General features: G+C 37.0%; 3 protein-coding genes across 3 annotated transcripts; 2 read left to right on the top strand and 1 right to left on the bottom strand.

The window, feature by feature from the left end:
- The first annotated feature begins 5400 nt into the window (after nucleotides 1–5400).
- On the top strand, nucleotides 5401–10213 carry LOC109044257 (chromatin modification-related protein MEAF6). The gene is made up of 4 exons (XM_019061885.2): nucleotides 5401–5663; nucleotides 6951–7148; nucleotides 8096–8126; nucleotides 9661–10213. Exons 1-4 carry the CDS (start codon nucleotides 5568–5570, stop codon nucleotides 9882–9884), a joined length of 549 nt encoding a protein of 182 aa, XP_018917430.1. The 5' UTR covers nucleotides 5401–5567; the 3' UTR covers nucleotides 9885–10213.
- A 471-nt stretch (nucleotides 10214–10684) lies between these two features.
- Nucleotides 10685–15356, bottom strand: LOC109044255 (osteopetrosis-associated transmembrane protein 1). The gene is made up of 6 exons (XM_019061882.2): nucleotides 14943–15356; nucleotides 14479–14644; nucleotides 13733–13850; nucleotides 12972–13219; nucleotides 12395–12563; nucleotides 10685–11512 (listed from the first exon to the last, which is right to left on the bottom strand). Exons 1-6 carry the CDS (start codon nucleotides 15008–15010, stop codon nucleotides 11451–11453), a joined length of 831 nt encoding a protein of 276 aa, XP_018917427.2. The 5' UTR covers nucleotides 15011–15356; the 3' UTR covers nucleotides 10685–11450.
- A 66-nt stretch (nucleotides 15357–15422) lies between these two features.
- Rpp25 (ribonuclease P protein subunit Rpp25) lies at nucleotides 15423–22239 on the top strand. Its single transcript, XM_019061883.2, has 5 exons — nucleotides 15423–15567; nucleotides 16922–17039; nucleotides 18514–18692; nucleotides 19703–19819; nucleotides 20599–22239. The coding sequence occupies exons 2-5, from the start codon at nucleotides 16944–16946 to the stop codon at nucleotides 20798–20800; spliced, it is 594 nt and encodes a 197-aa protein (XP_018917428.2). The 5' UTR covers nucleotides 15423–15567; nucleotides 16922–16943; the 3' UTR covers nucleotides 20801–22239.

Below are 22239 nucleotides of genomic sequence, written 5' to 3'. Positions count from 1 at the left end.
TTTTTAGTCTCTCCTCTTTTTGGGGGGGGGGGGGGGGGTGAAAATGGCAAGTTTGAAACCCCTTCCTCTTAAAACTCAAATGACTTTAGTGAGTCTGTTCAAGCATTTTTCACCAAAGTCAACAAGAGAAAGAAAAGAAAGTCCCTATCTTTTAAATATGGAATTGGTACTTAACTAAGTATGTCTACACTGGGATGGGCAAAAGAAACATTAAATAGGTCATACCTTTTTCAATTATTGAATTCAAATGTTCTGGTTTGGACTGTTGTTCTAATCATTGAGGAGAAAACTTGTTGAAGGGTCACAACCCCCCGATCCTCTAGAGGGGACCAGATAGGGCAGCCGGCAGTAGGCAGCACCCCCAAATATTAATATTTTCAAATGGACTGCATTTTGCAATTTGGACCTATAAATTCCGGTCCGGTTTAAAAACAACGTATGTGCCATAATGGGGACCCCCCCATTGTGACGCATCAAGCTATTGCGTATTGAGCGTTTCTTTTGCCCAAGCCAGGATGTACATATGTTTGTTGGTCTTATATATGTTTGCAAAGTTTCTCTTTCTCAGGATTAACCTTTATAAAAGTTGCTTTAAAGATAAACGTCTGGTAATAACATGCAATTTAATTCATATAGAAAGTGAAACTCCAAAATTACATATCTTGGTTTGTAACGTTGCAGACTTCTTGTCATACTGTATTATTTTTATGGAAAACTATTCAACATCAACTCTCAAAAACTTAGGTGATTTTTTTTTCCTCCGCGAAGGACATTCTTTGAAAACTTCAAGAAATGATGTTGATTTGTTCTCCTTTAAAAAAATATAATGGGAGCAGTGATTTTTAAACACTGCAAACGAGATGCATAGTTTGGCTATTTCACCGTTGTTATACCTACTAACAAAATTTCAAGGCATGATGTTGCTTAGTACCTAAGTATGTAAAAGTTTAAAAAAAAAAAAAAAAAAAAAAACGTAAGAAATTAAATAAAGTAGGTACAAAGAAAATTAGGCAATAAATAACAATGAAGTCGCTTGGGCTTACTATTTGGGGGGCTTGATAGACCACTGTGATCCAGAAGGTGTGAAGGAAAACCCTCACTAATGAAAGGGGGGGAGGTATAGTCTATATGCACTTTCGTATCCGAAACAAGACTCACAATATAGTCTCTCACCAATCAATTGTAACAGCTGAAAAGATGTAAATTGTATGCATTATGACTCAAAACTCATAGTGAGCGCATAGTGAACTTGCAATGCCTGGTTTAAGACAGACAAACCACTGTAAAACTCGAATGTGTTGAAACGAAACTGGCTGTCATCGTTAAAACGAAAGGATATTTCCAGGCCGGATTTAACTGCTTACTTGCCGCCCATGGGCCGCCTGTATTTTACTGCCCCCTTCCCGTTCGTTTTGAAACATCAATAAAAACCATCTCAAGTGAACGTGCCGGAGGGGGAGGGGTGCATAAGACGCGTTTACCTATTCGTGTTGTATACATTTTTTGCGAAAGCCCTGTCAATATTACTAGCAAAATTTCACGAAACTTTGCGCGAAAGTTAAGTTCCGTTTACATATCTCTGTGTGGACAAGGTCCTCCATTTATAAGAAATGAACCAAAAAATATTATCAACGAACAAACATAGATGTGTGTTATAAATTTAACTTCCGCCGCTGCGCCTTACGGATCACACTGTGTTTGGCGCAATGCGTGAAGTATTCCTGCAGTCTTGTAGGCGCTATGCGTCTCACGCCAACCGCTCCTGACCGCACGGTGTTTGGCGCAATGGGTGAAGTATTCATGCAGTCTTGTAGGCGCTATTATGTGTTACATGCCGACCGCCGCGCCGAGGGCTTGTCCTTTTCATCTCAAGTCCTCGTCAGCAATCCTCTCTGCGTTGTGCTCAAGGCCAAATCGCGTGTTTACTTCCTCTCTTAACTCGACTAATCAACGATGCTGTCTCCTGTAGGTATCACCGAAAAACGACAAAATTAGAAATTACTATACTCTCAGGAAAGAGAGATTTTGTCCCCCTTTCTCATTGATAATTTTTTTTTTTTTTTTTTTTTCTGAATCCGATTTTTTTTTACCTACATTTAAAAACATTGCAAAATTTGTCGCTCCCTAAATTTGCCGCCATGGGCCGCGGCCCATGTGGCCACCCCCTTAATCCGGCCCTGGATATTTCTCTGTTAAAACCTCAAATGAATCCAAACCAACAAGAAACTTCGTCTTATGCCAAGGATGCATACTTTTTGGGGGTGGTACGAGTCAAGAGCATTCCATGTCGCTAACCTTGCAAACATAAACGATCATCTAAACTAGATCCACCTCTACTCCCAATAAACTATGAATTCAAAGACGAAAATTACCGTCGCAAAGTTTACTTTTTGAAAAGAATGTACCTAAGTTGCACAATCCCAGCAACATTGAAATGCTCTTAGTTCCTTTTTGCAAAATGCGATCCAATTGGTTGTTGCTGCAATTAAAAAAATAGTTTCCCACAACCAATGCTCCAGTGGACCTTGTAAGTTGGCCCGAGCACTAACTTTTCGGGAAGAAAGCCTTTTTCCCCTACCTGGTTTCTCACTTAATATCCGCCCGAGTTTCGCATGGGTATCTTCCGTTTCTCCTCATCGATCGCAGCTTCCATCAAACCGCAATTGCCCGGAAACTAGGACCGCACATCTTATCTGATAAAATCGTTCGCCCCCTAGACCGATTCTGGGGGGTTAGGCTAGACTAGTCGATGAGTCAACTGTTGATCTAATTTCATTAAGTACGTGAACGTAGAAGAAAAACGGGGTAAAAAATCACTAATGTGTCATCAATTTTCAAGGACAATTCTGTAATTTCTCCAACGATGTTAAATAATTAAAACGCGAAATATCCAAAATCTAAGCTCAGATTCGGATTTCTCGTGAAAAACTGAAGCGATTTCATGCATCAAATTTTAGAATAGCGTGAAGGAAAGAGGTTTAATGACGTAAAAAAACACTAATGTGTAATCAATTTTCAAGGACAATTCTGTAATTTCTCCTACGATTTTAAGTATATTAAAACGCGTAATATCGAAAATCTAAGCTCAGATTCGGATTCCTCGTGAAAAATTGAAGAGATTTCATGTATCATATGTCAGAATAGCGTGAAGGAAAAAGGTTTAACGACGCGTATAGATTCTGTCGTACTTCCCCTTTGTACTACGCCGCCGCGCGGGTCGCCCGAGTGAAACCGAACGGGGAGGCGCCACTTAGCGCCGGCTAAGCGTTCGGTTTCGTCGCGAGGAATTTCTCACGATAAATTCTTATTCTTCCTCCTCCGCTGACCCACTGAGCACTACCCATGTTGCCACGTTGCATTCATATGCTCGAATCAGTATGCCTACGTTGCGTCTCTTTCCTCCACGCTATGCTCGGGTATGATACATGAAATTGCATCGATTTTTAACGAGGAATCCGAATCTGAGCTTCGATTTTGGGTATCACGCGTTTTAAGTCAAATTTTCTAAATTCGAAAATCTGAAATGACTGACGTGGCTTAAAATGCCATCTCGGCTCCTGTTCGATGGATTTTCCTGAAATTCGGTGTTAGGGTATGATACATGAAATCGCATCGATTTTTTACGAGGAATCCGAATCTGAACTTCGATTTTGGGTATCACGCGTTTTAAGTTAAATTTTTCAACTTCAAAAATCCGAAATGACTGAAGTGGCTTAAAATGCCATCTCGGCTCCTGTTCGATGGATTCTCCTGAAATTCGGTGTCAGGGTATGATACGTGAAATCGCATCGATTTTTTACGAGGAATCCGAATCTGAGCTTCGATTTTGGGGATCACGCGTTTTAAATCAAAATCTGTCAAAATTCAAAAAATTCAAAATTCGAAAATCCGAAATGGCTTAAAATGCTATCTCGGCCCCTGTTCGATGGATTTTTCTGAAATTCTATGTCAGGTGGTATTTTTCGACGGGAAACTCGAAAATTTAGTCAATTTTTTAAAATTCTCAAATTCAAGATGGCGGACGTGGGCTAAAATGCTATCTCGGTTTCTGTTTGTTCGAATCTTGTGAAACGCGGTATCACACGGTATTTTTCAACGGAAAACTCGAATTTTTAGTCAATTTTTTAAAACTCTCAACTCCAAAATGTTGGATGTGGCCTAGAATGAGCCCCGGTTCTGGCACTTCTGGCGTCCGTTTCTGTTCGTTAGAGCTTTGTGAACCGCGGGATCAGGGGTACTTTTCGACGGGAAACTCGAATTTTTAGTCGATTTTTGAAAATTCTCAAATCCAAGATGGCGGGCGAGGCCTAAAATGCTATGTCGGCTCCTGTTCGATGGATTTTTTTGAAACTCGGTGTCTGAGGGTATATTTTTCGACCGGAAACTCGAATTTATACTATGTTTAAAAATTCTCAAATCCAAGATGGCGGACGTGGCCTGAAATGCTATGTCGGCTCCGGTTCGATGGATTTATGGCGCCCCCTTACTACATGCCTACTCTTGAATTTCTGTACAAGCCGCAAATTTAGGGTCAAGGGGCGCCTGACCGTCTATGGACCAGGTGGAGTTTTTGTCCTGAAAATTTACCTTTAGACGGCAATTCTCTTTATATTTTGTCTATGGTTTTTATGCCCCCCCCCCCCTTTCTCGCGGACTCTCTTTTCACTTTTCTTGCCACCTTTTTCCTTCCATTTCCCCCTTCTTCAGTTCTTCCTCGCTTTCACTGCCCAACCTTGTTTCCTTTTCCTTTTTTCCCCTTGTCCTTATTTTCCTTTTTTTCCTTTTCCTTTCCCCCCCTTTTTTTCCCTCTCTTCTTCTCTCGTGGTGCCCCCCAAAGGCTGGCGCCCGTGTGCGCCGCACGCCCTGCACACGCCATAAGTCCGGGCCTGGGTACGACATTCACACCGGAAATAGGTAGGTACCTACTGGAAATAACTGGAATACAATATTGCCGCCAAATCTGTCTGGAGTTGCCGCCAAATTTGTCTGAAGTTGCCGCCAAAATATTGAAATCCGTAGCCGTCATAGAGAAAAAAAAGGAGGTGTTTGCATCTTGAGGATTTGTACCCACCTACGTCATCAATGTAAACAAGACGCTCGTTGAGGGTTATGTTGACGCTGTAAAAACGGACCATAATGTCCGATTTTTTTACTTAAATCAACTTTTTATTTAATTTCAAGCACTTTTTATAGAATGACTTTTTCCCTTGAATTACACCATTTCCAAGAAAATCGACAGGATAAAAACGTCGCTGTACCCAATGACGTCATCAAAGCTATAGATACTCTATGAAAAATTCCAAGATGCCCGAAATGCAAACACCTCCTTTTTTTTCTCTATGCGTAGCCGTAGTGACGTATTCAGTGACGTACAGGATATGGCCGCCAAATGTCGCAGTCATGGTTTCTTTAGTCTTGAGCATTGTTTACATTTCAATTTTGTGTTTAAAATTTTTTTCTTAATTTATCACATTCTCTATTTATTTTGTGTGACAATGTTGAGTTTTTGTGAAATCAATTGATTGCCTCTTGGTCCGTTTATATCTCCAGCGATTTAAGTCACTATAATGGACAAAACAAAGGATAAATCTGCCAAAACAGTAGCAACAGTGGATGTCCGCAAGGAACTTGCGGAGTTAGTCAAACGGAAAGCAGAAATTGCGGTAATATTGATTGTCAAACTTAAATCCTTCTTTTGTTTCTTCTCAGTCCTATGAGTCCCTCTTCGGTTGGAATGCTGATCACAACAATCATTTTTCTCCAGACTTTTCTAGTTTTTGAGGTTATCCGTTACAAGTTTCTGTTAGCACTCATCATATCATTTTTCAGATGGAGCTAGCCTATGTGAGATTTTTTATTCATGGTCGGTGGTATCATCAATTACCAAGCCACTCTCTTTAAATGATACTGTCAAAGCTTAGTGTCTCAGCCAGTGGAACCGTTAATTACCGCAGGTAGGGTACCACTGATTGGGGATTGGAATGGATTGATTCGTAGTGACAATTCGTTTGCTACAAATCTGCCGGTCCATTGGTTTTAAACCTAACCTTCCAATAAGAAGTACCTCGACCCATAGCTGATCTGAGACAGCTGCGTTCATTAGCAGGTGGCTTTGCTGATAGCTTGAAAAAACCCTTGCTTAAGGGGTCTTCTTTTTCTGATCGGCTGAACCACCGGTGGAATTCCACCGGTCACCATTTTGGTACAATATTGCCTGCGATCAGTCGGGAGCTTAAGGACCCACTTTCCACCAATGTAAACAAATGGATTTCTCCCTCTCTTCAAACCTTTACCGCAATGATACTTCAATAGTGTAAATATATACTCAATGTACCAGCATAAACTGCTTTTCTGTCATAATTAAAGTTCAAGGAAAAATAACACTAAGAAAACCTGAATATTACATAATTCAATACATAGGCGACAGTGACGCTGCAGAGTAGAATCATCAGATTCAGCGGCGGCGGCAGGCGCGAAATACCCACGATTAATCGTTTGTTTGTTTATTTTTGGCCTGAGATCTGGCTGAAGTAGGGTATAGTAGGGTTAGTGTCCACCGGTGGGTTGAAAGCACCAGTGAAATCTCTAGTGCTCTGAGTGGTTGATTGGTGGTACCAAATCCACGGGCGATGGCTCCTCCAGTCGTGATGTCATCACCGACCAGTGAGTTAAAGAACGCAGTTTGGTGATAGGTAGTACCACCGTTCAATAAAAGAAAACCCCTCATTAATCTATCAACCTGTAAAGAAGAATAGAAATCTTTCCACCTTCATATCTTCATTGATAGTAAATGCTGGGTGCTAGATGGAGGATCCCCTGCCATATTCTTGGAGTCGTCGAGCAAATGTAGCTCCAGGACCAATTCAATGCAGGGATTCAAAATGCATGCATTCATTCCAATAATTTTTTGGTTATTTCATCTCTTACTATTTGTTTCATGTTTTCTCTAGGAGACGCTCGCAAACCTTGAGAGGCAAATTTATGCTTTTGAAGGAAGTTATTTAGAAGACACGCAACTTTATGGAAATATCATTCGTGGATGGGATCGATACTTCAACAACAAAACCAATAGTAAAAATGAGAAACGTAATCGCAAGTTTAAAGAAGCTGAAAGATTGTTCTCAAAATCATCAATAACCTCAATGGCTGTAAGTTGATCTTTCACCCCATTAGAAATTCGGTGTAAGTTGGTAATCACATAACTCGGTTTGTGGCATCGCAGACTTCCTGCGATACTTTAGTTTTTAATTGGAAACCAACTAAACGGCACTTCTTTAAAATTGCTGTGACTTTTCCTCTCTGTGCGAAAAAAATTCTGCAAAAACTTTAAGGAATGATGTCGATTTGTCCTCCTTTAAAAAAATAACATAGAGGCAAAGATTTTCAGACACTGCAAACGAGACATGTGATTGCGAACTTACGCCATTACGTGCCGTTATTCTTGTAGTCATTATTGAAAACATTATCACAAAAGGGTCGTTGACCTTTTTTGCCTGTTATATGTACCCTTCAATCACAAGGAATGTGAGTCGTTAAAAACATGAGGGCTTAAAATAAAAATGCCCTGGATACAAAATTCCTCTTATTATATTTTTTGAATGCTTGCATCACAGACATAGCTAAGAACTGTTCCAGGGAGTCTAGACTGAGTGCTATATTTTAGCCTGCAAATTTTTTCCTGCTTTTGTACAGCAACCAAGTTTATTGTATGCAGGTCGAATCTAAAATCATCTGAAATTACTGAATAAAACAGAATTGACATAAGTATGGAAGGAAATGAAGTGTGAAGTATGTGTATTGAAACTACTGATCCAGCCTGTACGCAGCCGATAAAGCTACATGTTTGGTCTGAGAAAGAGTGTTTAAGACTTAGTTTGGAGGGTTTCTGCCAAGCAGAAAAGCAGAAATAGTGTGTGTTTACTTTTGAGTAGGGTTGGGCAAATATTTGAAAATCCTCAATATTCGAGTTCGAATATTTTTTTGATATTCGATTCAAACTCGAACTTAAAAAACCTAGAATTTTTTAATTTATTTTAAAAAATGGTTGTATGTTTATTTTATGTCGTCATGTAATATTTTTCTCTTCTTTTTCCAGGCTGTGAGTGGGGTGGTAGATACACAAAAAAGTAAGTCATCAAGATTTCTGGTCTTAATGTAATACTAATTTCCGCCGATTTTTTGTCATAGAGGCAAAATATGAAAGTACAATGTACATGCATGTTACCCACTGTTCCTTAGAAAATGAGACCTTGGTGCTGCCCAACATTTTAGCTCAGAAAACGTTCAACCAAAGTAAAGCAGATTAATTTTGGTCCTAAGTTTCAAATGAAAAGAAAACACAATTTTGATAGGAACCATGTAGGGTTTTAGTCTGCCATGTTCAGAGCCAGAATTCTTGAAGTGAATCCATGGTGTAAATTTCCCTGTATCGGTGCCTCTTCGATACTCAGATAGCTAATTATGAATTGCATCAATTGACTACCATTAATTCTTTGGCTTTACTACTTTTTACTTTATTTTTGGCCTATTATCAACTTCAAAATCGAATTTCATAATCTTGAGGCATGGATTCAGCTTCTGACAATCTAATAGAAATGAACTAGGAGGAAGAAAAAAAATGGAATGTGTTGAAAATGAACTGACCGAGATTTGTAATCAATCAAATATCAAAGTGGTGGTAATAATATATGCAAGGAATCATTTCTCATGGATTCACCATGTTGCACTGCAATGGTATCAAAGACCTAGGTAATTCGTCACAACAGATTCATCAGGATGCATGGAAGTGTTATCTTTCCACAACTTAATTCCCAATATTTTAACCCAACTCAGCCAAAATTTCTCTCCCAAAAACTTTTCTTCTGTGCATCAAGGTCCTTTTTTTTAGGGAACCAAGATGAATTTCTAGCATAGATCAGCTAAAGTCTCAGAGAAAACAAAGTTTGGGACGAAAGAGTAATTGAAATTATGGACACTGGAAAGAACATAGTACGGATGTTTTCACCCAACAGCTTGTTTGGTATGGTCATGTCCAAAGAATCCGTAATAATGAGCTGCCTAAGAAGGTTCTGCAGCCTGATTGTTGACTAGCTTCATCCGCAAGATTAGGCAAGACATAGCTGTATCTGTGCTGTGTAACATATCCATTTTTTCCGATGTTTTGTCATGCTGCCTCAAATTTTAACAATCAGGCCACTTGAGTAGCGCCCCCCCCCCCCCCCCCCCCCCCATGAGATAGGAGGTGTCAACAGTCGTAGAGAGAGATACTGTTTCATTTGCTGACTTAGCGCCATTTGAATAGCCTATCTCCTGAGTTTTTCAGACCCTTCTTATACTGCCGTGCTAAGGAAAAACGCCGTATAAACCTTTAGGCATTGCCAAATTTTGTTCGATAAAACGCAAATATCCTAGTAAGTTTTTGAGTATTTTTCTTCCAATTTTTCAGATAATGTTGTTTGGAATTTCACCTAAAGTTCGTGAAAATTTCAAGGAAAAATATTCATAACTTTCCTCAAAAATAAACATTTTATCGAAGGAAATTTGGCAACTCTTGAATGTTCATATGGCGTTCTTCCTTAGCAAGGCAGTATCGCTGACCTCTCAATTCTTTAGGTGAATCAGTTATTTCAATCCTTAATTTACTTCTTACTCTTGTTACAGCTGAAACTGCAAGTGAATCTTCGGAAGCAGAGATTAAAAGCGAAAGTGAAGACAACGAACCGACCACATCGGCCCCAACCAAAAAACATTCTTCAGCCTTCAACGGCTTGATATCTAGTTTAACTCCAAATAGTAGTGGTAATGAAAACTCTCCGCTAAAAGACAAAAGTAACCCCAGACGCTTTTCTATAAAAAAAAGTGGGAAGAAGAGAAAGTTAAAATGATTCCTCGGGTGAGACTAAGAGCACCATTGGTGAAGCTTATTTCTAAGGTCTTAGCCAGTAAGTTTCAATGGTGAACCATAAATATTCCTATTAATCTATTTCAATGTCATCTCAATTGTTACTTGTGTGTGAATTTTTTAGATGTAATGTTTGGAAATGAGTCGGATGATCGTTTATTCCCTTCGAAAAACATCTGATCTGTCTGTTGTATTTTATGATGAAGAATTATGTCTTAGTTTTAATTGAAATTCTCATTTTTTGTATTTGCAATTGGTTATTATGAATATCTGCAGTTTTCGTTAAATAGAGGGCTGTAAATTCCTTCAAAAGTGTTTCATTCTTACCTGCTGCAAGACATCCATTGTTTGGAATGATATAAATCCAAAATTGATAGAATTATTTCAAAATTTTTCCTTGAAAATTCAAAAGAGTATTGCGTGTTAAACAAAACAAAAATCTGTTGATAATCGGTTTTCCAAAAGGTTTTGAATGAAAAACTAAAGCATTCTGTCCGTTTCAGAGAATGTCAGCCACCATGAAGTTCTTGTATAAAAACCGAGAATTTTAAGTTGATTATGATGAATGAGCCCATATTAATCACCACTAATCTACTAAATATTAATCATTGGTTATAGGTGTAATATTGGTATATCAAAAAATGTTTGAAGTTAATCCTTAGTGATGGGGAACCTGATTTATTCTGCATAAGGTAAGATGAAAAAAGCTTCAAGAGCGCAACCTTGTAAAAAAATCTGACTTATTATTGAATATATCCAAGGAAACGGGAGTAAACAACACTATTATTTCAAAATATCTGTTTATTTTTTTAATTTTCAAAAGGTAACTGTCAATATGGTGTTACTTCTAAAAAATTGGGCCGAACGTCTTTTTCAAAATGATGAAAATACTACAAAAATTAGAAAAATGATGTAGCTTAGCTTTCCGACTAAAATATAAAAGGAAATTACTGTCAATTCATTCTTCAGTTCATTTGCCGTAAGAAAAAAGTATTAATTTTTGTAATTGGGAACAATCGGACATCAGCAATCAATAACTGTTGGAAGCCAGAGATGGAATGGAATACAAATAGTGCAAGTCAAAAGTCATAGATTAAATATAAGTGATGAACCTGATATCCTACCATGATGATGATGGTAATACTTGCAATGTCAAATGCCAAACTCGGGGAAAAAATTGCGATACTCAGATAGAAACTAAATCTCTGCATAAATATAAAAACTTAGAATGAAAGATTCAGATTGTTAGTGACTATAATAAACTTTTGAGTTTAAAATAATAACGGGAATATTCATACATAACACCTACATAACTCGCAAATATCAATTTAACTCTTTTGGCAATAAAGTGTTAAAAAGCAGGAGGATTACAGAGGACAGAAAGAGGAAAAAATTAAATGGAATTGTTAACAGTAGGTAAAAATCTTGTTTAAATCTAACTATATATCTACATCATATATTAACAAGCGCTGAGATCACAGATAACACACTCTTGGAAGAAATGAAAGACATTTAGGAGCCCAAGTCTTAATATGACATAGGTTGTATATTAAGACTGGACCAAGTTTGCAGTGCTTGAACTTGATGATATGTAATGTTCCCATCGTTTCGCTGAAACAGAGATAAGAAAAAGACAATGCCCATCTTCTAAACTGTCAAATTCACAGATCAGATACAGCCCTCTAAACAGAGAGATTATTAACTGTTCATTTTAAGAAATCAAGACAAAAAATACAGCAGTTCTGAATAAACTTAATTCCATACGATTCTTTCAAAATCTTGGTATATAAAATACATAACTATCTTACTACCTAGATGCAAGGCCCTTGGAAAATTGTTTTTGTCTTCATAAAAAAGTTACAAAAAAATGGGTCCGTTGCGCTAGTAACAGAATTGTGTTTTGATACTTGATTCTTGTAGATTACCTAAAAATAAGAGGACCTATCCCAACAGCAACTTTCTACGTGGAATATTAACCAAGATATCGTCCTTTGAAAAGTAGGATTTTTGACGTCATCCACCGCGGTGAAACATGACATGGTATGTACTACCGTGGTGGATGATGTCATATATTGAGTTTTTCAAGGCGCGATATATTGGTTAATATTCAACGTAGAAAGTTGCTGTTTGGATGGATCTTATTATTATTAGTCAATCTGTAAGAATAAAGCATCAAAACAGGATTCTGTGACCAGCGCACCTGGCCCATTGAAGAGAGTGAACTCCAGAAAGTCAGATACTTCTATACAATTTGCAAGATATCAGCTACATCACATACAAAGTCGAAGAAGCCTCCAAACAAAATAAGTTGCAGTCTTTCAAATGTAAGTACTTTCTCCTTGCTTTAAGTTCGATCCTACAATAAATTTTTACATCGAGTACAAAATGGAGTCTGCCCTTCCATGCACCATCTCCATGAAAATTTTTTATTTCCCATTAGGACTATCACACATCATTGATGAGATCATTGAAATGAATATTGTCATTACTCACGTGTTGAAATAGGTAACAGATGCTTGACAGTACACAGTCGAACGAAGAGGTAGAAAACGAGAGGAATGATACAAAAAGTCATCGTGACTAATAGGAAAATTGTTTCAGGTTGTTCTCTTTCAGAACAGCAACGAAATTCTTGACTCCAACGATACCGCGTGGTATTGATCTGAGACAGACAAAATTACAAGTAAAGTGAAAACTTTCATAGAGTATAAAACTGATGCAGGATTATTATCATGTAAAATGTGATTGTCACACATCCAAGGTAACCATGTAGCATGCAGTCATACCGTAATTTTCATTTTCTCTTTGATGAGGAATGGGTATTTTGAAAATACAGCCCTTTTTCGATTATTCATGGTGACAGAGTGAAAGCTACACAGCAACACAGCATTCACTTGACACATTTTTCGCAAGCAAGGACTTTATCCGATTAAACTGTTCTTCCTCGAAATTGACACGATTACCTCTAAATACCTAGGGACGATTTTGGTTCTACAGAATTTTATTCAACAGGACATTAATGAAATGGTATTCAACCACCCTTCGAACAATGAAGATACTTATCACTTACCATGTCTGTGATATCCATACAAAATCCATTGACTAGAGATTTGTTGACGATATAATAATCATTCAAAGCTTTATAATCAGAGGCACAATTAAAGCAAACTTTAGGATTGCCAGAAGTTTTATTAGAAGGATCCGTTCCATTTGCATTATTACTGATGCACGCTTCCAATTGATCCGATTTTTCTCTTATACCTATGGTGTAATAATTTGCCTCAGGTGTAATACTGCCACTTTGATTTTGGAAACAATCTGCAAATAATTCAATAAAAGTGAGAGCAATGTAGATTTACAACTTTTAAAACGTAACTAAAAATTGAAAGTTAAAACATTTTCTTTTTGAAAAAAAAAATTGAATAAAAACACAATGCGCTGAAGTTTATTTAAGATTTACCCGCTATGTTCTGTGTAGATCAGTCACACCTTCATTTCAGAATATGTGCTGGTGATACATGAGTGGAGAAAGTTATGTCAATTCAGAATTTTTTACCTTCAAGTGGGACTTTAAAATCTTCCTATATATTCTTACCTTCCCAGTAGAAAAAAGAACAAAAACACAAATACCTATATTTGCTATGTAATACTGATATACAAAATGAAGAGAGTGGTTCCAGCATGAGCTGGCTTCAATACTTCGAAACATTTCTTTTTAGCATTTTTATCTGAGTTGAATTGAAGAAAATATTACGGTATTTAATTCACTTAAGTTATGAGCATCATTTTATTTTGTGAGTGAGTAGAAAAAAAACCCCAAAAGATACTAACTGTTGCAATCTGCTCTGTTCCACTGGTTGATGACGAATCTGTAACTACCTTCCACAACTTCCAACTTGTCTACGTTTATTAACTGTAACTTGCATGGCGTGCCATCCTCACCATGTAGCTAAAACATAATAATATTTTTTGTAAGATCATCAAGTGTTGGCAAGTGACGCATAATGCTGAGGAATCCAATTCTTAAAAAATGAATGGTACAATATATTTTCTTAAAATTGTAAATATGGAGAAAGTAGAACTTTCAAACTGAATCGACTCATTTAGGCTCAGTTTATCCGTATTCTTGTGAGGTAAATTAGTAAGTTCCAGCTACTCGGTGCATTATAGGTGCCATCACATGAAAATATCATGGCAAAGTTTCAACCCTACTGGACAACTCATGAGGGTCAGACAAATCACTGCTGTAGGGAAAACCAGAGAAGTTAGATTTCTACTTATAAATGACCTCCTATTCACACAGTTACATACTTTCGTTCTGCGACACAAAGAAATTTTTTTGAAAATATCTGTATCCCAAAAAAATTTGGCAGCTAGGATCTAGAATGTAAATTTTAAATAATTTCTCACGGAAACTTCCTGAGCCCCCCATGGTAATCGCTATAGCTTGCTCCAACACCAAGCCTGCCACTTGCCACTTTGATTTCTGCATTTGGCTATTGACGTGTACAGCAAAATCCTTCTTTCCATGTACAATTGCTAAAAGCCTGATATATGTTACAAGGAATGGTACCAACCGCTAATATTTGTTGATATTTCGTTAGAACCTCAATGAAGGTATCCACACAGGCTAAGCATACTGTTATTGGCCGAGCATTTCTGATAGTGCAACGGGTGAAGTTAGCGGTAACTTCTCCAAAACTTTCCAGTAAATCTTGACAACCATTAGCAACAAATATACACCTGCAAAATAAAATAAAATAGAAGATTAAGGTGTAAGAACAAGTTGCGCATTACGTACAATCCACCTAATTACAAGCCTTTATTTAAGTGGTCGCAAAACATGTCCAAACTGTACATTATTTCTGTTCCTCATTGTGAATCTGTGTTCACAACCACTTCACTTCGCTTGTCTATTGTGGACGAACCTGGAAGATGGCTTGAATTTCTTCCGAGTGGGTTGTGCCACAAACAATTGCACTAATTTAAGTAGATTAAATAAATGAGCAAGTATTTGCATTGAAATTGCATAGATACTTACGAGACAGCAGAGGGCCTTGAGCCGATGACCAGAATAAAGGCAAGAATTCCTAACATTGAATATGACATGGTTGAGTCAATGGCATTTGAATGACTAGTGATTCCGTGAATGACTGTGCTTTAAATAGTGCTTGGGAGTGTTTACTCAGAGTCATTAGATTGAAGCTGAGCCAAATTAAACACGACTGCTCAGAAATTTAAGTGGAAAGACAATGTTAAGGTACAAAGGTATGATGTTACAGGAACTATGACTCATCACACAGAACTTGACAGAACGTCACATAATGTAGAAACACAGGTAAGTAGAAATTCTCCAAAACTTTTGAAACATCCTCTATGATGGTTGTCTTAGATTTAAGAAAAAAATGAGCAAATAATTTAGCTACACCGCTCGAAAACTTCCTCAGTGAATTTTTATCAACATCAACTAAAGCAGGTTATCAGGTTATGTTTTGATTTTCCTTTTTCAAGTGATAACAAGATAACCTATAAAAACAAAAAAAAGCATGGCATTGTTTACGTTACGAAAAACTCATTATTATAAAATTTTATAGTTTTATCACTTCGATTAGTGGATCATTTCAATTCCTTTGCAAATATTGAGGTGCTGGGTGTCAAAAGAAGAGGTAAGTAGGTAGAGGATAAGCATTAAATAAGTAAATGAAGCCTCCAAGCGAAGCGTAGATAGGAGACAGAGCTGAAATTGCGGATAAGATGATGAAGCGTTGCTTTTCTAGCTATGTTTTTTCGAGCGTTTCAATACGCGTTTATTCCGTTTCTCACAATGCATATCAAGAGAAATGCTCTCTGTGAACACCATTCTGATGCACGTATTTAACTCGAAACGAGTAGCAAACAATCTCTTAAAAGAGATGTACCTATTGCACCATTAGATTTACATTGAAATAAACGTATGAACGCTAAAACCTGATTAGAAAGTAGATTGAAGTGAATTCGTCCCTTTTGGCCAGTGCTTTTCAATTTACTCAGTCTGTAAGATCCGCTCGAAACCAGGGTTTGTACGAATGTTCTTATTTTAGATCGAAGTACAACCAAAATTGATAATGTATGAAGTAAGTGGTATGGAAGGGTAGGGAAATTATTTTATTTATCTCGACAGACAAGCCTCTCTTTTTTTTTGGTAGATAGGTGAGAGTGATTGTCTGAATACAGAACCCCCCCCCCCCCCCCCTCAATGTATACTTTTTTCCAGTTGCATTGCGTAGTCTCAAAATATCTGCAATTTTCAATGATCTAGGATACCTCTTATCCCAATTATTTTGGAAACTTTTGCCACATTTAAAAAGTTCAGCCTAGAACAGAATGTATTTTTCAAAGAAACAGCAAAGTGTTTCACAAAACTCAGCTATAACTTTTTACTAGTAGGGTGAGTGGTGACTCAGCTGTTTCTCTCAGTTCTGTTAAGGTGATTCGTCAAGCTCAAGTGACGTGGTCGAACTGGCATGCGATATATCGCATCTTTTAGGTCAAAAATCTCGACAGATTTTGAATTTTCAGCAAAAAAAAGGACGACAGCCCCTGCGCATGAGCCTACAGAATCATGCTGAACCCACAAATCGGCAAAATTCAGAGAAATGAAAGCAGGATAGTGTTTGGAAAAAAAACCTTGCATTCGGTTCAGCTATCGATTTCTGTATTGAATGCGAGGTTTTTTTCCAAACACTATCCTGCTTTCATTTTTCTGAATTTTGCCGATTTGTGGGTTTAGCATGATTCCGTAGGCTCATGCGCAGGGCTGTCGTCCTTTTTTTTTGCTGAAAATTCAAAATCTGTCGAGATTTTTGACCTAAAAGATGCGATATATCGCATGCCAGTTCGACCACGTCACTTGAGCTTGACGAATCACCTTAAGACAGAAGGAAATATTGTGAAAACACCAAGTTAATCTATAATATTTCCTCTGTTACTATGCTTGTACTTGTTTCATTCACCTCTTATTTGTCTTCCTTTTATTTCAAGGTACCAAAAGGAACAGCTCTCGATGGAAAATTATTCTAAAGGTAAAAATGTGGAAGAAGAGTGGATCAAAGAAAATATTCCATTACCAAACTTGCCAAAAGATTTTTTATGGATGCAGGTTTGTTTTCAATCTTATCTCATCTCCTCTCCTTTCTTCTTGGCATCATGTCCATTTTTTTCCTGCTCACTTACTACAAATTATGAATCAGTGTTTTCAACAGAAAAGAGGACAGAATAAAATTGAGTTGTTTCAGATACTTAAGTCTAGTTTATGAAGTAGGACTGCTGGTTGCCTAGAGTTTTCCAAAAAATACTTAGGACTTCTGGAACGTTGCAAAAATTACAGAGATCTCTCAAAGGAAACCTGTGTGAGAAGTATTTTGTAATTTTAAGGCTCAGTTAATTCAATCATGAAATATAATTACTCATTGGACAACTTGTTTAACAGTCCAAAGATGCTGAAAAATATATAAAATTAATAATCTTTTATGCATTTTTGGATACAATTAAAAAAATGTATCCAAAAATGCATTCAAGATTTTTAATTTTATATATTTTCAGCATCTTTGGTCTGTTACAAGATGGATCCACATAGGTCAGTCATTGCGCAGATTTCCCCGCTAGGGGTCGCCCCTGTCCATTGGACCGTAACGTCAGTATTACTGCTGCGAAAACCAGAAATGTTGGGAACAATACTTTTCTTATAGGAGAATTACTAACCATTATTAATGAATCATTTAAATTTCTCACTTTTAAATCCTTTGAAACTTTCTGACTGTCAGAAGGAAAGTTTAGTCATTAGAATTCAGGGTTTCGATTTTGCCGAAGTTGTGTTTTTTCATTTTTATAGTTTACTCTGCATCAGCCATTTTTACATGCCGAATCAATACCACAAAGTGGCCCGTAGAGCGCTGACTTCAAAAATCATTTAAAAATGTAAAAACGTAAAGGCCAAATCTAAACCCTGAAAGCTAATGTCTAAACTCTCTAGAAGCTTCAAACGGTTTAAAAGTAAGAAATTTAAATTATTCGAAGCCGCTTCGCCATAGGAAAAGCATTGATTCCCAGCTTTCTGGCTTTCGCACCAGCAATACTGAAGTCGTGCATGGAGGATTCTCATTTTGGTTCTGGGAACTACTGACGTAAGTATATGAATAGATCTTGGTCCATTAAACAAGTTGTCCAATACTATATTGATGCTGATCTGGTGGCCAAACTTAACGAAAATTACTCAGCCAATATGGCTATCAATTTTATGGCTCAATTGAGAGGGTAAGGCCGAAATTAAGGAGGGGGCAGGTTTTAGGGGCTGAAGCTTCAGGCAGCCAAGAATGTAATACCTACCTTGGATAATGGGTCATACTTTGACTTGGAAGCAGGAATCTTTTTGCAAAACCGTAAGCATTTTCTCAACTTTTCAATCTTTTTTAGGAATTAGGAACTCTCTCAAACCGTTGAGCCCCAAAACTGTGGAACCTTCTTTTCAGGACCCCATAAAAATTGAAAAGGAAGTGTGGTTTGTACCATTGGTATTTTTTCAGAGATATAATTTAAAGCACTCTAGGAGACTTATTTTCTGTTCCTTTCTTCAGGTTAAACCTAGCAGTAAAATGAATAACTTACTTACCTTTGCATTGAAAGAATTCAAAGATAGAAAAGACATTGTTTGGAGCGGAACTGGTCCTGCCATCTCCAAGACCATCAGCTGCGCTGAAATAACAAAACGAGAAAATGCTGGACTCTACCAAATCAGTAAAATTTGCTCTCGCAAGTAAGATAATTTTCATTAATAGCTTATTTTGTCTGTAATTCCCATTGGAAAGCTTTCAAAGTCAGATTCTCTCTGTAGTCTCCACGGCAATTTTTGTTTCCTGCAAATCTCAGTTACATCTCAACTGAACTAAAGGTCACTATGTTGCTCATGTCAGGGACTTTTTTATCAAAGAAAATACTGGTGTTTCAAAAATACAAGTGATTTCTTTTACAGAAATCATTCTTTTGATGGAAGTAATTATTTAAAAGTGTATCAGGCACCAGTGTTTGATAATGAACCAATTCCATTTTAGAAATATCATGATCAACTAATTTTTGAGAATTTTTTTCACAGACCATCCCAGAAAAGAGCTCTTTAGCAAAAACAGTCCGTGCAGGAAACCTTCAAATACCGGTTGAAAGTATTATGCAATATATATCGTAGTGAGGACTTGGCTGTTCGGAAGAAAATACTCACAGCGGGTTTCAGAAGTTTTTTCCAGAAGCCATAAATGATTCAATAAAATTTTTTGAAATTGAATCCCAGAAAATGTAATTTTAGTGATTTTTTACTTCAGATTGTGATCCATTTTCTGTCAAAATTTTTGTCAAAAACCTTGATAAAATTTTAAGAAAAAAATTGGCTTAGTTAGCTACCTTTAAAAATGTGGGATTTTTAAATCTAAAGTCTCCAATCACATAACTCGGTTTGCAATGTCGCAGACTTCCTGTCATACTTCATTTTTTAAACGGAAAACCACTCAACGGCAATTCTTTAAAGCTGTCGTGATTTTTCCTCTCTGTGCGAAGAAAACTCTGCAAAAACTTCAAGGAATGATGTCAATTTGTTCTCCTTTAAAAAAATAACATAAAGGCGGAGATTTTCAGACTCCGCAAACGAGATATGTGACTGCAGACTAACGCCGTTGAATTGCTAGTTTTGGCAGTTTCAATGACTGTCAGTCACTTAATTTTTAACTTCTTTTAATTAGACTACAACTCGCATTTCAAGCAAATTTTCTGTTGCAGATTCGAGGAACACTGGGAACCAAAAATTAATGGCCTAGCACCTCTCATAGTTCAAAGAGATGTACCTGCTATTCACATCCTTCTTTCAAGGGAGCCACTAAATAAGGAGGAGCCTGGGTAAGTCCTAGCAGGTAGCCTGTAACTTTTTACTTTGGCCCCGGAGTTGATTCTCAAACTTAACATCTTGTGTATTGATTCATATACATACAAACAAGTCACTCTTACAGTGCACCTAAGTTGGGTTAGGTTGTTCTGCAACACCAAAACGTCACATTTACCTGTCTTCTTTCCCAAAGGTTATTGGGCAACTGACATCTCTGGATTTTATTGTCTAAGCCCCGCTGCCCTTGAATAATTAATCGAAAAATTTTGGTGACACACAACAGCTTTGATTTAGTTCTTTTGTGGCAAAGAAAGTTCCAAAGGACAGTTCTCCATTGAATCTTATTCTCACTATAGTTCCATCATAAAATTTTTTTTTGACACTGTGCCATGTACAAATAATTTTAATCTGGGGCCGAAATTTGTCAGTCCTTCCACCGTATTCAAATATTCTTAGGACGAGTCTCGGTTGAGGTGCTATTGGGACTCATCAATGGATGTTGCACCTCCATGTGGAAGAGCCAACAAAATTCGGACCGAGGGCCCAAGGACACTGTTTTTAGTCAAACAATAACTGCATTGAGAGACAAATAAAAACATAAAATTACCTAAATAAAAAATAATGACTCCTATGACATCCTTTAGTTCTTCCCTCAAAAAATTTGTTTATTACTGATCTAGTTCTGTTTCTAACATTTTTATTTTGATGCCCTATCGTCCTCATTGTTGTGTTGGTTTGTCCTCATTGTGATGTTTTATCGCTTGTGCTCTATTATCTCAATTGATTCTTCCAGGTACCAAGATTCCGAACTAAATGGCTTGTTTTGGAAATCTTCTTGTTCTTCCCATAAAAAACGACCAAACAGACCAAAACCGAACGATGACCAATACTTGTCAATGGGCCTCCATATTGGGAAACACAAATATTTAGGAAAAAATAAGTCATCGAGAGCACCAAAACCACCTCCCAGTAAGAATCCACCAGGGGACAATTGATTTTTAGATCTATAACTTCAATATGTATTTAAAAAAATGTAATTTAAAAAGAAAGCCTTAACAAATCTATAAGATCATCTTTTTCTCAGGAATCTTGAGCAGTAAACAGTACAAGAATAAAACTGACAGTCAGTGTTCTGCCTTCCCGGGTGCTATGCTCCTAAAAATCGGGTTTTGGCGCCTATAAATTGTGGGAGCTAGGCCATCAGGGCACCTTAAATCTGTCGATTCTTTTCCAACTCACAATCGGCAGCTATAGCACATCATGCATATGCAAAATGTTAATTTGGCTCCTAAAACTTGGGCTTTTAGGCCAAAGCGGCCCCTAAAATTTTAGGAGGAAGGCAGAACACGACTGACAAAAAGTAATTATACAGAAGTGTTAATGAATAAAGGAAAAAATTATACGCATTATGTTGATCAGTAGGTTCAAATCTTAAACAGGATATCAATAACTGCCATCACGATGTACTCTATGAGTTTTCTTTGCATTTATTGGATAGGACAAATCCGTCTTGTCCAAAAATCTTATTGTTGTGATGTTTTATAGTGTTTTGAAAAATTAGGAGCCGTTTTGAACTCTCTGATCTTTTTTTCTTAAAGATAACAATTTCTTATGCCAGCAAAGTTTTATTTACACTGAATTCCTACCAAAAGATTTTCCTGAAAAGAAAAAAGAAAAGTTCCTTGTTCTGAGTTAAAATTTCCTATGGAAATATTATTACCGTGTGGGTAGTGAATCTTGAACAAAAGTGTTGATCTCAGAAGCAGCCTCTAAGAAGTGCTTAACACTCAGGATTCTAGTTTTTCTGCTGACAGAAAAGAGGAACTGAATCCGTCCTTCTCAAAATGACTCAAGCGCAAGAAATGAAAATACAAGAAAAGCAGTAGAAACAGTCTTAACAGACTCGTTGTAAATCTAATACTAATTAATTATCAGCTCACGTTATTCATTACTTCAATATTTTAGAGCTCTGAGGTTTTGATCAGGTCGCTCCATACGGCTTTAACTGTTTTTCTTGTATTTTCATTTGCTCATATTACTTTGCTTAGAAGAGATTTATGTTTTTTAAAAATTTTCAGACATTAAAAAGTTCTTTGTCCACCTGCAATCTATAATTGAGACTTTTATTCCATGTTTATGGCAAGTCCTTTTAAGAATTTCCTTTTAGCTACTTTCAGTCTACGTCTCTCGGTACATTTTTTACTACTTCATGTGAGAAATACATAATTTTACTTTCAATGCTGGAGCTGTAATTTACTTCCTAGTGCCATTGTTTGTCAGAAGCTCATAAATTTTGAAGAGAAAACTCTAAAAACTTTGTTTCAATATCCAAGTTAGAGAACCCTTTTCGTCCTTTTCTACATTAAAATGCCAGTTTGAAATTTTAAAACTTCTTCATCACATTATATTAATAAATTTTAACATAAAAATTTTA

This window comes from Bemisia tabaci, chromosome 3, assembly GCF_918797505.1.
Source record: "Bemisia tabaci chromosome 3, PGI_BMITA_v3".
Classification (NCBI taxonomy): Eukaryota; Metazoa; Arthropoda; class Insecta; order Hemiptera; family Aleyrodidae; genus Bemisia; species Bemisia tabaci.
Note: the sequence above shows the minus strand (reverse complement) of the source record. Positions and strands in the feature narration are given on the sequence as shown.

What these genes read in the sequence shown, in the direction of transcription:
- LOC109044257 (XM_019061885.2), top strand. Translation starts at nt 5,568, where the DNA reads ATGGACAAAACAAAGGATAAATCTGCCAAAACAGTAGCAACAGTGGAT. An exon ending in AACGGAAAGCAGAAATTGCG is followed by an intron (nt 5,664 to 6,950) that starts GTAATATTGATT and finishes TGTTTTCTCTAG; the next exon opens with GAGACGCTCGCAAACCTTGA. An exon ending in CATCAATAACCTCAATGGCT is followed by an intron (nt 7,149 to 8,095) that starts GTAAGTTGATCT and finishes TTCTTTTTCCAG; the next exon opens with GCTGTGAGTGGGGTGGTAGA.
- LOC109044255 (XM_019061882.2), bottom strand. Translation starts at nt 15,010, where the DNA reads ATGTCATATTCAATGTTAGGAATTCTTGCCTTTATTCTGGTCATCGGC. An exon ending in TCAAGGCCCTCTGCTGTCTC is followed by an intron (nt 14,645 to 14,942) that starts GTAAGTATCTAT and finishes TTTATTTTGCAG; the next exon opens with GTGTATATTTGTTGCTAATG. An exon ending in GTATGGATATCACAGACATG is followed by an intron (nt 12,564 to 12,971) that starts GTAAGTGATAAG and finishes TGTCTGTCTCAG; the next exon opens with ATCAATACCACGCGGTATCG.
- Rpp25 (XM_019061883.2), top strand. Translation starts at nt 16,944, where the DNA reads ATGGAAAATTATTCTAAAGGTAAAAATGTGGAAGAAGAGTGGATCAAA. An exon ending in AAGATTTTTTATGGATGCAG is followed by an intron (nt 17,040 to 18,513) that starts GTTTGTTTTCAA and finishes TCCTTTCTTCAG; the next exon opens with GTTAAACCTAGCAGTAAAAT. An exon ending in CTAAATAAGGAGGAGCCTGG is followed by an intron (nt 19,820 to 20,598) that starts GTAAGTCCTAGC and finishes TGATTCTTCCAG; the next exon opens with GTACCAAGATTCCGAACTAA.